Genomic DNA, 17,050 nt, shown 5'->3' on the forward strand with positions numbered 1-17,050 from the left:
TTTTATTCTTTTGATTGACAAAAAAATGTTTCCTGCTTAGTGGCCTGGCGATGTAGAGTTTCCTTCGAAGACTCCATCTGGGGATGCCTTCATAGTTCTCCTTTCTTTTGTATGAAAATATTCCCTTGGGTGAGTAAACCAACGAACAAAATATGCTATACCACTTATTTGACTCTAGCTAGATGCACTTTTAATCCAAAAAAGTTTAAATACAGCCTTCACGCTTGATATTTGAATAGACAACTTTACACGACATCAGACGGACCTGTAAGCTTAGCTTACTTGAGCCATACAAGCCATACAATTTCGTTTCATTTTATCAGATGCCATGTTCATTAGAAATTATGTTGTGAAGACCCAGTCGAGTAACCAGGAATGTTTGCCAAGGGGGGTTTCGCAGTCATGGAATAGAAATGACTGACCCTACAATAACCCCCACGTGAACCCCACTTTTCCCCGGGACCGTAGGGGTGGGGGTTTCAAATGATAACTACCTTATAACAATTAAAGCCGCATTGTCACCAGTTTACTTCCGGTTGATTACGTAACGATCTCCAACGTATTAGTGGAAAACACGAAAAATATTTCAAAATATTGAAAGCAGTGTGTTTATTGAAAGTTTCTTTTAAGGATGTGATTGATAATTTAGAGCAGATGGCCTGTTAAATATCTCGGATTTGAATAGATTCTTTTGTCTTTTAACTGTTGAGGTTTCCGTTGGACCTCCGGAAGTAAACTGGTGACAATGCGGCTTTAATTTTTGCAACATCAAAATTGCTCAATTTTTAGAAGGCAATATTTCAGGACACTTTATTTTTGCGGCTTTGCTATTTTCGTAAAAAAAGCAGGTCACTTTATTTTCCTGATTTTGCGACTTGGGGACAATAACATCAAGCAAAACAGGTGAAATTAGAACTAAGCATGCGTCAGGTAAATTTAGATCCACAAAAATCTATAAATACAGTTCAGAATTGTCCATCTCAACCCCTTAATGTACTATATGTACATTATGGGACTACAATACACCAAAAACTGGAAATCGACTCTGCCAAATTTTCATCTTTAATAAGACTTCTTCAGGGCAGACTCAGTCTTCAGACTTCAGACTTCAGTCTGCCCTGAAGAAGTCTTATTAAAGACGAAAATTTGGCAGAGTCGATTTCCAGTTTTTGGTGTATTGTATTCTTTGTTCTGGTACGAGATCGCGACAGTTTGGGCTTTTTGATTTTACATTATGGGACTAAATAGACAAGGTGTTTCTATAAAGCTTATTACACGGTTAATATTTCTGAGAAAGGTTTTTTTTGTACTCACTTAACTTTCACGCATCCCAATTTTCGCTACACATTATTTTCGCGTCACTTTGTTTTCAAGAATTTTTCAAAATCGCAAAATTCACGAAATTAAAGTGATGCAAAAATTAAGTGTAACCCAACTTGGTCATTTATCTTGTGAAATCGGGTGAAATACAGTAAATATGTGTAAAAACCAGAGAGAGCCAATGCGGGTGAATCCAGAGAATGTATAATAATGTCCAAAATCTTGCAACACCCGCCTAATGTGGGTGAGTCGACAGCTGTGATTATGCTAGGTGAAGCACAACAATGTGAGATTAGATATGGGACTGCAAAGCACTGTTGGAAAGCTTGGATACCGCTGACTAGGTACAGCAAGTGTGTCACATGACAGCTGTCTTTTTTTGGGAAATTCAGCTAAAAAATAGCCAGGGGCCAGTTGGTTGAGTACAACGATGTGAGATTAGATATGGGACTGCAAAGCACTGTTGGAAATTTTGGATACCATACTTTATGCTTTGTACACTTTGTTAAAGGAAGCCCCGCAACCTACCCATGATGCATTGCTTTGGTGGCCATTTTCTTTGCCAACAAAATTCAAAACATTTTGCAAAATCAAAAACTACTATATATTCTTCTACATTTACATCCCCTAACTGTAAAAAGTGTAGAAAAGTTGGTAAAAGTGTCTTTATGTGAATTATTCTATACTTTTTCTTGATGAGAACAATAACAATGAGTAGGTTGCGGGGCTCCCTTTAATGAGTTAGCAGACATATCTATTAGTTGCCAATGGCCACCAATTTCCAGTCTTAAAAATCCACTTTGCTGTATTGATTACTTCTATTGAGCAAGAAGCAGTCATAGAGTCAACCTTAGGTGACAACAGTAATGAAAAAATTAGAAAATAATTACCTATTAAATTAATAATGAAATACACTTCAAAGCCACTACTGTAAGTAAGGCATTTAGCAGTAGTTCTTTGCTGTAAGCTATTTAAGAGAGGTTTCATTAGAACTTCGAGCAATCAACCCGCCAAAAATGTACCAAAATAATATTAATAGTTTTACATATAGCTTTAGGTTATAACTATGGGCTTGCTCTGCCGTGAAAAAAAGGTTCAAAGTTTGAGAAATTATGTGAGAAATGCTATTGGTTTTAAATTGACACCGAAAATTAGAGAAAAACAGTGCTTTTTGGATAATTAAAACTAAATTTCATCAGCTTCAAATAAAGATGATGCCCATTGATAAAAAAACTGCTCCATATTCTGTTGGAACTTGTCTTAACATTTTTTTTAAGTTTCAGTTTTATGACTAATCATCTCAATCAAGAGGCCAGCATCTATTATGGTGCAACTTTTACACGATAGGGGTAGTACTTTAGCCGTAAATTCCCTTTTCTTTTTGTTTTTATTTATGACAAATTGCATAGATAGATATTGAATATTTGAGGTCTTTACCCCATTTAATGGTAAAATATAATTCATCTTTTTTTCAGGTGAAAAAGTAGTAAAATGTCATGTCAGAAGCGTTGTCCAAAAACCAAAAACCACCAGATAATGTTTCATCGGAAGAAGCTGTAGATGACTGGACCGGGGTGCATGGAAGCCACAATATAGACTCACCATCTGAGACCAGGTTACCAACACTTGACCATCTATCACGGCAGGCACCCTACAACAACTTGGACACCCAGGGAAGCCACAACATCGATAGAGAGTACAAGCCAAAAACAATGGAGTACACAACCAGAGACATGGGTGAATTGTCTTATTCAGAAGATCAGGTTACATTAGCGATTAGTCAGGTAAGCTGGCTGGTTAATTTTGTGACAGGGTTGATAAACCTGAATCCAGGTCAATTGGTACTAGCATTGTAAAAATTTCGAAATTTGCATAATTGCAGATAATTGCCAACCACACCTTTGTAATTGTTTTTATTTTTAATATCAGAAGCTACATAATGTGCTATAATCTTAAAATAACGATCTAAAAACAAAGTTTAATACTTCACTTACTGTACCAAATTCAAATGAAAATATTGCATTGGCTTCCCCAAATCAGCCGATGGGAATGGATGATTTTTCGCACTTGGTACTTTGCTAGGATGACAAAATGGAAGCTGAAAGAGGCTATTTATGGAATGGAATGGGAGGAGTTAGGTGGAGACCTGCAAAATAAAAAGAAGTTGTCTGTAACAATTTTTGAGTGGTCAATGTCTTGTATGGCTTGTTGTATTTGAAACAAATTATTTTGTTTGATTGCTGGTGGATGCCTTAAAACATTCCTGAAAACTGTAAACTTTCTTCATCAAAAAGTAATGTTATGAGTTGCCCTATACTATAATAAAATAACTATAAAAAGTGATAACCTTACTATTAGCACTGCAAATACATCAGTGTTATATTATATTTTAATTTATTATTCAAAAAAATGTGTGCTGATGTAATATCATTTTTTCTTGTTATCACATTTTACAGATAAGGAAAACTGCATTTAGTAGCCAGGAACAACTCTACCTGCTTCTTGTCTACAATGACCTGCAGGAGTGCTTCAACATCTTGTGCTATGATTATAATACTTGGTCGCTAGAACAGCTAGAACAACTAGTTCTAACTAACCAACTCAGAAACGCTAACCCTCTAGGCTACAAACGCACCCAACCGAAGCTGCAAAATATTTTACAGCAGTCAACTATTACTGACTATCAGAGGATCATCAACTCGATGGTGAGTTGATAATTAGCTTCATATGATTTATTATGAACACTTATTCCCCTATATTCTTTCAAGAACATTTGAAACTATGGGCAAGCGGTTCCAGAAACAGATTTTAATTTGTACATAATCTGGACTTTCTACAGAGAAATGGTGGTGCAAGGGTTATAGATGACACACTAGAACAAGAGTTGCTCATACAGACTGTATACATGTCACCTCCTAAATGAAGTTATTAACAGCATTTTGATGCTTGCATAACTAGCTGAATAATTGCATTTGAAGAGCTTAAAATCTAGGAAAAGCGTAAAGGTGTTGTCTATGAATTCACATTGCATGATCCAAAAAAGGGATATATTTTTTTTTCTTGGCACTGTAACAGCCCCCAACCCTTTTATAGTTTGGATTCCAGTAGGGGGATGATCATTCCTGGAATCATGCAATGTGCCTTACATGTTTTGCATATAAGACTGCTAGGTAATTATTACCTTTTTTTATCAGGGTATTGAAGCAAATGCATACAGAGGGTTCTTGCTGACACATGGAATCAAGATAATTGAGCGGGAAGACATCATAGTTCGTACTAGAATCGCCCACAAAAGTTCATGTTGTGGAACTGTCTACAAAGCTGAATGGAGAAGACCAAATGGAACTACGGTAGTGAATGTTCATTTTTTCAGAGGTTGATGTAAAAGAGGTCTGGTTTAGGGTTACTACCCTATAAGTTGGTTGCAAGTAAATGTTTTAAGTATTTTTTAGGTTACCTCAGGTAATTTTGTAAAGATTGTGCTCTACCTGTTATCTAGGTTGACGTATGTGTGAGGTATGCGGAAGACTTTGGACAAGAAGACCGATTTCTAGAAGAGGCAAAATGGCTGGCTAAATTGCACCATGAAAATATTCTACAGCTGTACGGGGTGGTGGTCTTTGGGCCATATGCACATTCAGTTGCATTGGTAAGGAGGCACTTCTTGTATAGATGATTTCATAATAAATGCATAGATGATTTAATAATATTGCCAGATGATTTCATAAAATATATTTTATACGGTCATATAGGGCAAATATCATAATATTCATGGAATATGATGCAAATTATGTCATAACATATGATGCAAATGGTCTTTACAAATTGATAATTTATTTCAATTTTTAATATGATTGGTCCCTTTCATTGAACCTTAGACGAGTACAAAATGGTCTAATCAGGTTTTCTGTGGTTGATAAGGGTTAAGATTTTGTGACATCATAGGAAACTTGTTTCAGATCTCAAGCATTCTCACACAGGCATGTATAGCCCACCCCTATCCCCTGGGGTCTTATTCAATTTTTACACATTTTCACAAAATGTGTAGAACATTAACTGTGCACTCTTTGGAACTAGAAGATTTGTGGACCAATGACATATTTTCTAGTTTTGTTAGGGGTGATGATGGGTAAATACGATTGTGAAGGGTAGGCTCTTTGGAATCTGCCTGAGTAAAGTTGCAACCTACACAGAAAAGCTGTTTTTTATTTGGTGGTAAATGTGCAGTGGTAGCAGCAAGTAACAGCACTTAATTGTTAATTGTCTTAATGTTCAGCTAGACACTCTTATCTTTTTGAACAGGTTCTAGAGTATGCTAATAGGGGAAGTTTGCTTGAGTGTTCTTCTCGTCAAGAAATCACAACAGTCCGAGCAGTCCATTCCATTGCCTGTCAAATTGCAGCTGCTCTGGTCTACTTGGAGGAAAATGGCTTTAAAGCATTCTTCATTGGACACCATTCTTTCTTTGTTTTTGATAACCAAAAAGTAAGTTCAGATTAATTAAAGTGCAGAGTAATATATAACCTGAACATTGAAAGTGAAACAGATGTATGATATTAAAACAGATGTATGATTATAGGGCATTTTTCCTCACTTAATGTTTGTTTTTTTCTCTTTCTGTGATGGATGTTTTATTCTCCTTCAAGGAGTTTTCTTAATTTTTTTTTAGCATTTAAAAAAATGTTTTGTTTTGTGCTACACTCTTTTATTTATCATTTTTAATGTGTATTTACAATAAAATTTATTTATACATGATTTCTTTGATTGAAGATCAAGTTTGGTGGCTTCCAAAGAAGCCTTCTCAATTTTGATACAAGGTAACTAGCTAGGGGTGCAAACAAGGGATACCCCCCATCCCCGTCTATAGCAGCACTCCCTCAAGATGCCAAATCATTATTTTCTAATTGACAGATTGTAGCATACTCTTGCATAATTCCTATACCCACATAACTCTCCCCTCTGCAAATCCTGGCTACACAACCATAAAAAGGTGCACAGCTAGGAGGGGAGGGGAAGGGGAATGTAGGCTGACACCACCTTGGCTGCAATAAAGATAACAGTTTTTTCCATATGATACCTTTGACGGTGTATTCCCTCCCCCCCCCCCCCACCTTAAAAAAATAAAAAATACATTACCTGTCATTGAATGCTGGTTTATATGAATTTTAATGTACAAATATAAATTAAATCTTGTGTCTAAAATATACCAAAAACTGGAAATCGACTCTGCCTTATTATTATTACTAGGCAGGGTCGATTTCCAGCTTTTGGTGTATTGTATTCATTGTTCTGGTACGAGATCGCGACAGTTTGGGCTTTTTGATTCTATTAAATCTTGTGTCTGATATACCTTCCTCACCAGTGAGAAATCAACATCTGCTGTTTACCGCTATGGCCACCTGTTACTGGACTTGTTCCAGAACCTGCCAACTTTACAAAGAAGCTATAAACTGGTATGTCTAGTGATTTGGAATTTTGGGTAAGGTTTATTTAAGCAGTGGACTTGTATTTAACACTGTAAAATGGACACATTTGTGAATGTAAAATTCACATTGTTGAAATTATCACTTGTTTTCGCTTAATTATTTAATAACAATTAAAATCACAACAACAAGAGCAACAGCAATAAGAACAACAAAAACAATAACAACAGCAACAAAACAACAACATATAACAATATTGATAATACATTTGTATTGCACAGATCACAGAATAAAATTTTCGTATGCACACAACACTTTCTAGTGAGCCATGGCTCATCAGTGATTGTGGCAGTGTGTTAGCCGTTGTTAGCCAGGGGGTGACTGGCCCCTTAACTCCCTCTACCTATTCTGAGTACATTAAAAAGTGTTTTCAAGTATTTCCCTAGTGATTTTAATAATGTGTTTTTGTCTAGTTTGGCCAGGACTGGCAACAATTTGATGCCCCAAAAAAGATAGTAGAAGTCTGCCAAATCTGTATATCTCCTGTGGATAACAAGCAGATGTCCATTAAAGAAGTTCTTCTTATGCTGGAGCAGGTATCCAACCTACTCTTCTACTGTACAAGCTCATTACCCTTACCTCGGGTGCAGTAATTTTCTTTTCTCTAGCTGATACATTAATCAATTGACTTCTGGCTATTTTTTTAGCTGAATTTCAAAAAAAAAAAAAAAAAGACCAAAAACAGATACCCCCTCCACCGTTTTTACAGCCCGTCAAAGTCAAACACCACTGCACCTAGTCAGCGGTATCCTATCTTTCCAACAGTGCTTTGCGGTCCAGTGTATGCTGATCTCTCTCCCTTGTGTGGTAATTTGAGTGTTTTGTTGAGAGGGTCGATTCTGTTGTTTTTGCTTGTCCGTTCGAAATGTGTCAAAGAACCTGAGCTATTATTTGGCTGAAAAGTAGTTGCTATCACCTTGGTTGGATGCATAACTTCAAAGACCATTTATCCGATGCCTGAGTATTGTTGTGTGTTTTTTTTTTTGTGCATCATTTTTTAGGGGTTGTGGGCACTTCTCCAGGCTGGTACAGGCTGGTTGAGGTGTCAAGCTCCTATTATCCCTCACCCTGGAAGTATTGTTATCAATCTTGCTTCACTGATACCATAAGTTTTTAAACCCCTCACCCCACCATAGAAGGGCAGTAATCATCCTTGCCTCAATAATACTATAAGCTCTTAAAACCCCTCACCCCACCCCAGAAGGGCAACCACCAACCTTGCCTCAGTAATACCATAAGTTGTTATAACCCTTCCCCCACCCTTGAAGGAAAGTAATCGACCATACGCTTTTATTACGCTTTTCCTCACCCGGAGAAGATAGTAATCGAATAAGACTTAGCTCTTCTTTGCTATCGTTCTTATAAGTAACGGTGTCTTGTTTCAGATCAAATTCACAGTACTGACCGTCAAAGAAGATTACACATCTCACACGCCAATTGAAATGAATCTCAAGAAAGGAGAAGAGATAACGGTTTTATCTGAAGATCCATCTTGGTATTGTATGAAATAATATAAGATAATTATAAAGTAATTGTTCTAGGCTAGCCAAAGAAGAAGACAATGCGAGCATAAGTGGTGGGGAGTCCTGCACAAAGTAGAATTAGATAACTAGATAGATAAACACCGTGGAGATAGAGCGTTGATATATTACGTCAATATATTTATATTTAATATATTTTATGTGATTTTATATAAATTGGTGGGGAAAAAAGATTCAAAATAAGCATTTGATTCTGGTGCTTATTTTTGTTAAACAGTTTTTCCTGCGATTTAAAATGCGATTTAACCTATTCACTACTGAGTACTTTTGAACAAAATTGTAAGAAAAACAGACTGAACCTCTCCCCCCCCCCCCCCCCCCCCTTCAATTTCAAGTTCCACAATACCGGTCAAGTTAAGCTACCGCTGACCAAAGACTTTATGTTTTGAAGTTTCCAACATGCACTGCGGTGTCTCTTCTGTCTAACGACGGCACTGTTACAGCCTGTTGGTGACACAGTTTTGCTTGTGATTTGCTTAAAAATTACAGCTTTTTCACATCTGGAGAGTGCCCTAGGGCATCATTCAGTTTATGGGGCATAATAAATGCTGTGTGTTTGCACGCTAAGGTTGATTTAATTTCATAATTTCTTGTTTGTGTTTTACTGAGCGAGAAAGCAAATTCATAGTGTATGGCCTCATAATCTCCAATGTGGAACATTTTTGCCGCCACCCAACCGTATTCAAAAATAGTTTTCTGGCTTATTCTAGGTTCCTTTGACCTGGAAGCTGTCTTGTTTGGCTTTGGGGCAAAGATACTTCTATATCAAAACTGTTATGCGTTGCAAATTTCGGTTGCAAATGCGTTTTTTGTTTGTGGTCCAGGGTTATTCAGTTTTCTGAAGTATTCGGGTTTTTTTGTGGTTCAGGTTTTTCAGTTTTCTCTATTTCGTTTAGGGTTATTTAGTTTTCTGGAGTTTTCGTTTTTTATGGTAAGGGTTATTCAGTTTTCTGAAGTTTTCGTTTTTTTATGGTAAGGGTTATTCAGTTTTCTGAAGTTTTCGTTTTTTATGGTAAGGGTTGTTCAGTTTTCTGAAATTTTTGTTTTTTGTGGTTTAGGGTTATTCAGTTTACTGAAGTTTTCGTTTTTTATGGTAAGGGTTATCCAGTTTTATGAAATTTTTGTTTTTTGTGGTTTAGGGTTATTCAGTTTACTGAAGTTTTCGTTTTTTATGGTAAGGGTTATTAAGTTTTCTGAAGTTTTCGTTTTTTATGGTAAGGGTTATTCAGTTTTCTGAAGTTTTCGTTTTTTATGGTAAGGGTTGTTCAGTTTTCTGAAGTTTTCGTTTTTTATGGCAAGGGTTGTTCAGTTTTCTGAAGTTTTCGTTTTTTATGGTAAGGGTTGTTCAGTTTTCTGAAGTTTTCGTTTTTTATGGTAAGGTTTATTCAGTTTTCTGAAGTTTTCGTTTTTTATGGCAAGGGTTATTCAGTTTTCTGAAGTTTTCGTTTTTTATGGTAAGGGTTATTCAGTTTTCTGAAGTTTTCGTTTTTTATGGTAAGGGTTATTCAGTTTTCTGAAGTTTTCGTTTTTTATGGTAAGGGTTTTTCAGTTTTCTAAAGTTTTTGTTTTTTATGGTAAGGGTTGTTCAGTTTTCTGAAGTTTTCGTTTTTTATGGTAAGGGTTGTTCAGTTTTCTGAAGTTTTCGTTTTTTATGGTAAAGGTTATTCAGTTTTCTGAAGTTTTCGTTTTTTATGGTAAGGGTTGTTCAGTTTGCTGAAGTTTTCGTTTTTTATGGTAAGGGTTATTCAGTTTACTGAAGTTTTCGTTTTTTATGGTAAGGGTTATTAAGTTTTCTGAAGTTTTCGTTTTTTATGGTAAGGGTTATTCAGTTTTCTGAAGTTTTCGTTTTTTATGGTAAGGGTTGTTCAGTTTTCTGAAGTTTTCGTTTTTTATGGCAAGGGTTGTTCAGTTTTCTGAAGTTTTCGTTTTTTATGGTAAGGGTTGTTCAGTTTTCTGAAGTTTTCGTTTTTTATGGTAAGGTTTATTCAGTTTTCTGAAGTTTTCGTTTTTTATGGCAAGGGTTATTCAGTTTTCTGAAGTTTTCGTTTTTTATGGTAAGGGTTATTCAGTTTTCTGAAGTTTTCGTTTTTTATGGTAAGGATTATTCAGTTTTCTGAAGTTTTCGTTTTTTATGGTAAGGGTTTTTCAGTTTTCTAAAGTTTTTGTTTTTTATGGTAAGGGTTGTTCAGTTTTCTGAAGTTTTCGTTTTTTATGGTAAGGGTTGTTCAGTTTTCTGAAGTTTTCGTTTTTTATGGTAAAGGTTATTCAGTTTTCTGAAGTTTTCGTTTTTTATGGTAAGGGTTGTTCAGTTTGCTGAAGTTTTCGTTTTTTATGGTAAGGGTTATTCAGTTTACTGAAGTTTTCGTTTTTTATGGTAAGGGTTATTCAGTTTTCTGAAGTTTTCGTTTTTTATGGCAAGGGTTATTCAGTTTTCTGAAGTTTTCGTTTTTTATGGTAAGGGTTATTCAGTTTACTGAAGTTTTCGTTTTTTATGGTAAGGGTTGTCCAGTTTTATAAAATGTTTGTTTTTTATGGTAAGGGTTGTTCAGTTTTCTGAAGTTTTCGTTTTTTATGGTAAGGGTTGTTCAATTTTCTGAAGTTTTCGGTTTTTTGGGTTCAGGTTCATTGAGGCAGTCAGCGTGGATGTGGACACCGCGGTTTCTTCTGTAGCGGATCTGTGGGTTGGGCAGAAGAACGATGGGACCTTTGGGTGCTTTCATACAAGCCACACACAAACCACGGATAAACTTCCAAGTAGCATACAAGACGATCGGGGTAAGCAGCTAAAAAAACTACCCTTGTGTGATAAAAAAAATTTGCTCCAAGACTAGCATTCAAGCTGACAACATCGTCGTTTTCTTAGTCCCTGCGGAAATCTTGGCGCGAGGGCCTGAGGCTGAGCATGCGTACCGAAACGCGCTGCTGGAAGGCAAGGTCCAGGTGTATCGCGGGCGAATCATGCTGATTGGTCAAGATCGCGCGGGAAAGACGAGTCTGAAAAAGTCTCTGCTCGGAATTCCATTTGACCCAGGTGAAGTTAGCACCGAGGGAATCGAGGTGGATCCATCTACATTTGAGGTGGATGTCGAGCAAGTCAGCCGCTGGCAACGGTTATGTGACAGTGATAAAGCTGGAAATTCAAACAACCAATCAGTACGCGCGCTCGCTAGGCTGATTGCTGAAGAGTTATTCCGGGGCCAGGCATCCCAAGACATGCCCGATGTTAAGGCTATCGCCAGTTTAGCTCAACGGCAAGATTTAGCAGATGCATCACTTGTAGAAACGGTAATTAACGGGCTTGGTTATGTGGTTGGCTATTGACTTAAAGTAAAGGGCCTTGGCTATGGTGCAGTGGGCTATTGACCTTTTTAGGGGACTGCGGGATCGACCTTATGTTATGGACCTATGCTATGTTAGGCTGGGCTATTAGCTTCTTGTTAGGGGACTGTGCTATGCTAGGCTGGGTTATTGAACTTTTGTAAAGGGACTGTGCTATTGACCTTTTGTAGGAACCTTTGCTATTTAAGCCTTGCTAATGACCTCTTGTTAGGGGACTGTGCTATGCTAGGCTTGGCTATTGACCTCTTGTTAGTGGTCTATGCTATTCTAGGCTTTTCTATTGACCTCTTGTCGGTGGACTGGGCTATGCTACAGAATGGGCTATTCGCTTCTTGGTAAGGTTTGTGCATGCTGGAGCGAGATATTGCTTTCTTGTTAGGGCCCTGACCTATGCGGTGGTTGGTTACTGGCGTCTGGTAAGGGGGTTACCCCATCACTGCTTCATTCTGATTGGAAGCCATTGACTAAGAGCCAGTTCGGGCTGGAAGATTAATTGCTAAACAGCCTCTGTCAGCGGGTCAGTACGCAGCTCTTACAAGCTGCAATTTGATTGGGCAAATGAACAATATCCGCACCTCGAGGGTCAGTACGCAGCTCTTACAAGCTGCAATTTGATTGGGCAAATGAACAGTATCCGCACCTCGACACAAAGAACGAGAAGAATAGAGACAAAAGATCTCCTTTGTAGAACAAAGATAATAGGAGACAAAGCAGCTGCTTACTTACTCCTGTCAGCCGCAATTTAGTCATCCTAGCAAAGTACCAAGTGTAAAAAAAGTATCCATTTCCATCTGCTGATTTGGGGAAGCCAATGCTTTATTTTCGATGGTTAATAAAGTAATAAACCTTGTTTTTAGATGGTTATTTCGAGATTTTAAAGCATACACCTTCCATTATTGAATGGAAACAAAAACAAAGGCTTGGCTACGGTGGTGTGGGCGGTTCTAGTTTAGGCTCTGGTCCCTTTACTGGGTCGCCTATGGTCTTTTTTTTAAATCAAGCTAATAGTTACGAATGCTGCCTTCTGATTGATTGCTGAAAAGTGCTATACATGGCTGGACGGTGTGGTAGAGACTAAAGTCTGAGTATTGAACATTTCTCTCGACAGGTGACGACGTCCGTGGAACAATTATCGATTGAAAGTGATGATCCCATCGACTCAACCGTCCCAAATGTTGAAGAACACTCTTTTATTACAGAAACAGAAACCATTGCTTTAAAACTTTCCTTGCCAGAGGAATTAGTCGCCCTCGTCTCACAAGAATTAGGCTCTTTATTAGCAAAAAAGAATGGCGATCATATGGAGACTCGAAAGGAGACCGTCCTGGACGTGTGGGACTTTGCAGGACAACACTTGTACTATGCCACGCATCCCGTGTTCTTTTCGTCCAGAGCTGTCTACGTCCTCACGCACAACTTGAGCAAGAACCTGAACGAGAGGGCGGAGCCTTGCATGCGACAGGGCGTGGCTGATATCAAGCTGGACAACGCGAACAATGAGACGAACCTGGAGAACCTGATCTCGTGGCTGGTAACGGTCCACTGCATCCAGAGCCTGGAGGAGCGAGATGAAGAGGCCGAGCTGCTTTCAGACAAGACAGGCACAACTCGCGCCACTAAAACAAAGTATCTGCGCCCGCCTGTAATCATAGTCGGCACACACGCTGACCAACCGTGCGTTCCAGTCAAGCAGGCGCACGCGCTCCTGGCCGAAGAAATTTGTGGTAAGACATATGACGAGCACGTGATTCGGCCGTTCTTTTCGGTAGACAATACCAAGTCGTCAGATGACCAGGGAATACAGGATCTAAAAACTAAGATCGCTCATGTGCTGGAGTCAGAGCCGTACATGGGAGAGACGCTACCCGCCAAGTGGTTCAATTTCGAGAAGGCCATAGCTGAGCAGATAGAGCGCAATGTGTACTTCTTACCGCTGAGCGAAGTGCGGCGTATCGCGCAAACCGAGTGCTTTATCATAGACGACCAAGAGGTTAACACCATGCTGAACTTCTACCACGATCTGCGGGTGATCGTCAAGCACGCGGGCACGGTAGTGCTGCAGAGTCAGTGGCTGATTAATCTGTTCAAGAAGTTGATCACAGTACGCACCTTTGACCACATGGTAAGATGTCAATTTAAATAAATTGATACTCATTTTAAGACTATAGATACTTCTAGATACTCAGAAAATGGTTCATTAAGACTCTGGTAGCGACTAGTGTTTCTATTTGACGTCCTAAACTTTATCTTTGAAGTGTAGTTCTTTCTCTTTTCTTTTTATCTGCTTATTGATATATATTATAGCTTCTTCTTTCTTTTAAGTCTTTTTAGCGTGTTTTGTGTTAAATTAAATGTAAATAAGTAAATGTTACATATATTAACAAATAAATCTCGAGCGTAACCTTTTTGAATCTGAATTATCAAAGATTTTTGCTACCGCAGGATCCTATGCACGCAAAGTACTGGAAGACCCTGGAGAAGACGGGAACCCTGCACCAGTCTCTGATAGATCACGTGTTTGGCGAGATTGTCCCTGGTAACAGCCAGGCGCAGCAGGATCTTTTATCCATGATGGAACGTTACGGTTTGATTGCCAGGCTTAACGCACCAGATGAAAACAGCCAGCAATCCGTGCAGTACTTCGTCCCGGCTCAACTCACCTCCTCACCCGAGTCTCTGACTAAAGCTTGTCCTAAAGATGGGGACCCCTGTCCTCTGCTCATCCACTTTCCGGACGGCTTTGTCCCACATGGCTTGTTCCCGCAGCTGGTGTCTCGTCTCATCGTCAAGTTTTCGGAGCTCGGGTTCTCACACAAGCCGAAGCTGCACCGTAATGGCGCCCGGTTCTTTATCGGCCCCAGCCGAGACTTTGACTTGTATCTCGTGTGCTGCAAACGGTACGTCAAGGCCACACTCACGGCGGGAACCCCCACGGCTTGGCAAGCATGCAACGTAGGCTTACCGAAACAAGTGCGCATGCTCCTTGAGGACGCGCTTAGTGAGCTGTCACGTGAGTGGGACTGGCTCGAGCGCATGAGCACTGAGTTGTGCGTGCTGTGTTGCGCATGCGCTGTTGAAGAGTGCGAAGAGCATGGTCAGGTGGAGTGCCCGGATGAGGGTTGTGGTCACGTAATCAGTGTCGAGGAAAGACCGCTGGTCTGCGAGAACGTCTCTGAGAGGGCGCGTCTCGTGGCTCCTGGACTAGAGCGATGGTTTGATGATGAGCATGTCGACGAGGTAAGAGCCGAGGTGGTGTTTGTTTGTTGAATCAAAACCTTGAAATAGCTTGAAAAAAAAAAAGCTTTCATGAGAAATAATAATAAAAAGTCCATACTCTTTTGCCCAATATGTTTAAACGTGATTATGTGATAAATGAAAGATAATTACTGGAAATTGATTTAGAAGTTCTGATATCTGAGGGTCCACTGACCACCTTAACACCCCATGGATGACAACATTAAAATCTACAGCCTTTACCAATTAATCGTGCAGTGCTTTCTGCTTTATTTGTTGCATAGAATGTAGCATTTCGAGCCCAATTTGAGTTCTTAACGTAAAGGTGGTGCCATGACGGGTCTGTAAGCGCTATTTTAAACGGGAAGTTTGTTTCCATATTTTCTAGCTCACAGGAGGGGTTTTATCTCCCTTTATTTGGGCGGACCTCCTAGTCAAGTTGGGTGCTTCTTCCGTATCCCCCGGAGCTCATCGTGAGTGAAGGTCTGCTCTTTTTTGTTGCAGACGTGTGAATGCGTCCCCAAGACCGGCCAGCCTTCGCGCGAGGACCTGGTCCTGTTAGCAGATGACATCGGTGTCGTCTGGGAGCGTCTGGGTCGCGCCCTAGGCCTCAAGGACTCGATCCTAGAACAACTTAAAGCTGACGAGTCCAAACTTTATGAACGCTGCTATGGCATGCTTGAGCGGTGGAATCAAACCCAAGGCGCCAGCGCCACTTTTGAGAACCTGGGGCAAGCGCTACTACATTCAACCGTGTTGAGAAGAGACTTGGCTCGAAAGTACTGCGGGATGGTCACAGTGTGATGTCGTGTTCGGTGGCAAAGCGCTCGTCTGTAGTCAAGGAGAGCCCGAGCAGCTGGAATAAAGGGCGCCTGCGCTTTCAGTTTGTATCGTAAATATTTTGTAGCTTAAAAAGAAACTGCTAAATCCAAACAGTTTTAAGGTATATTTTAGATGTATGCTCGAATAAATGCGTCCCCCTAATAAGTACCCCCTCTAGGAGGGAAAATATGAAAAAACAACTCACCTAAACGTGTACCCTGCGAGCGTTGGTTTCCTCTTACTCTTAGGCCATTGGCGAGCGAGGAGGACTTCGATAATTACTTTGTTAGCGGCATGTTGGAAGGGGAGCTATGATAACTGACTACATTCAAAATTTTTGTTATGGTTATGGGAGGATTTTTACTACTTTCATTTTGTTAAGAGGCTTTTTTTTATTTAGAGATAAAATGGACTCTGAAGTAAGAACCTCACCGGAATGAGCGCGTCGCCTGGGGCATGAAAATTTAAAAAAGCTAATTGAGCAGACACGAAATATGGAAACTCACTTAAGTTTAAGCCCTTTGCGCGTTTGCGCGCAACGGGGTATTTGCTCAGATTACGAAACGTAATTTGACCAGGTTGCACAATTTAGTTGTATCACAGGCTTACCAACCTCTCAGTCAGTCTCCAGTCAATCCCAGTAACTAGCTCGGACTAGCTTCTATAGGCATCAAGTAACGCGGAATCCCTCATACCGCTTATTCTGTATTAAATACACATCACAAAGCAATGACAGTTTATTGTGACCTCTATTCTAGGATATGAGATAATTATAGGACAATTACAGGAGGTGATCAGTCGTGAAAATATTCGAGCTAGCTACTGGGGTTGAGTGGAGACTGACTGTGAGGTTGGTAAGTCTGTGGTTGTATGCGACACCTTTACAACTCGAGTGTAAACCATGACATGTCGTAGGCAGGTCGTATACGACTAAATAGTGCTGTCTAAATCGGCATTAAATAATCACGGATCGCAAGTCAAGGCTCATTTCAGCCAAATTAGAGGGAGGATTTCTTGGTTCATTCCTCCAGCGTTGCTTACTATCAACTTTATTTTGTATTGCCTTCTTTATGTTTGGAGTTTATTTATTAACCTAACACGAGAGTGAAGTCCACTGTAATCCATACCTGGATTGTACCAGACAAGGTTAGATTAAGTTTTTTTTTTTTTTGTATTTTGAATAGAAAAAGCAGAATAAAAATTGAAAAAAGATATTTGAAATCCAACAAATAGTGTGATACTCAGTTCTGCAGTCGATCATTGTGCAAATATTATGTCAATTTTCATCTTTCGCTCAAAGCTGTGATTTCT

General features: G+C 39.3%; 1 protein-coding gene across 2 annotated transcripts; it reads left to right on the top strand.

The window, feature by feature from the left end:
- Positions 1-27: 27 nt before the first annotated feature.
- Positions 28-16,953, top strand: LOC5519146. Of its 2 annotated transcripts, XM_032363988.2 has the most exons (15): positions 28-129; positions 2,796-3,104; positions 3,777-4,025; positions 4,515-4,670; positions 4,820-4,969; positions 5,623-5,805; positions 6,091-6,137; positions 6,683-6,773; positions 7,217-7,339; positions 8,189-8,298; positions 10,965-11,119; positions 11,208-11,629; positions 12,792-13,805; positions 14,126-14,920; positions 15,422-16,953. In XM_032363988.2, the coding sequence occupies exons 2-15, from the start codon at positions 2,817-2,819 to the stop codon at positions 15,719-15,721; spliced, it is 4,083 nt and encodes a 1,360-aa protein (XP_032219879.2). In that variant the 5' UTR covers positions 28-129; positions 2,796-2,816; the 3' UTR covers positions 15,722-16,953. The 2 variants fall into 2 exon arrangements, with proteins under 2 accessions (XP_032219879.2, XP_048589202.1); XM_048733245.1 differs by lacking the exon at positions 7,217-7,339.
- The last annotated feature ends 97 nt before the right edge of the window (positions 16,954-17,050 follow it).

Source organism: Nematostella vectensis, chromosome 10 (genome assembly GCF_932526225.1).
Source record: "Nematostella vectensis chromosome 10, jaNemVect1.1, whole genome shotgun sequence".
Lineage (NCBI taxonomy): Eukaryota > Metazoa > Cnidaria > Anthozoa > Actiniaria > Edwardsiidae > Nematostella > Nematostella vectensis.

Coding starts and splice junctions, on each gene's coding strand:
- LOC5519146 (XM_032363988.2), top strand. CDS start 2,817: ATGTCAGAAGCGTTGTCCAAAAACCAAAAACCACCAGATAATGTTTCA. Junction 4,970..5,622: donor ATGCACATTCAGTTGCATTG/GTAAGGAGGCAC, acceptor CTTTTTGAACAG/GTTCTAGAGTATGCTAATAG. Junction 6,774..7,216: donor TACAAAGAAGCTATAAACTG/GTATGTCTAGTG, acceptor GTTTTTGTCTAG/TTTGGCCAGGACTGGCAACA.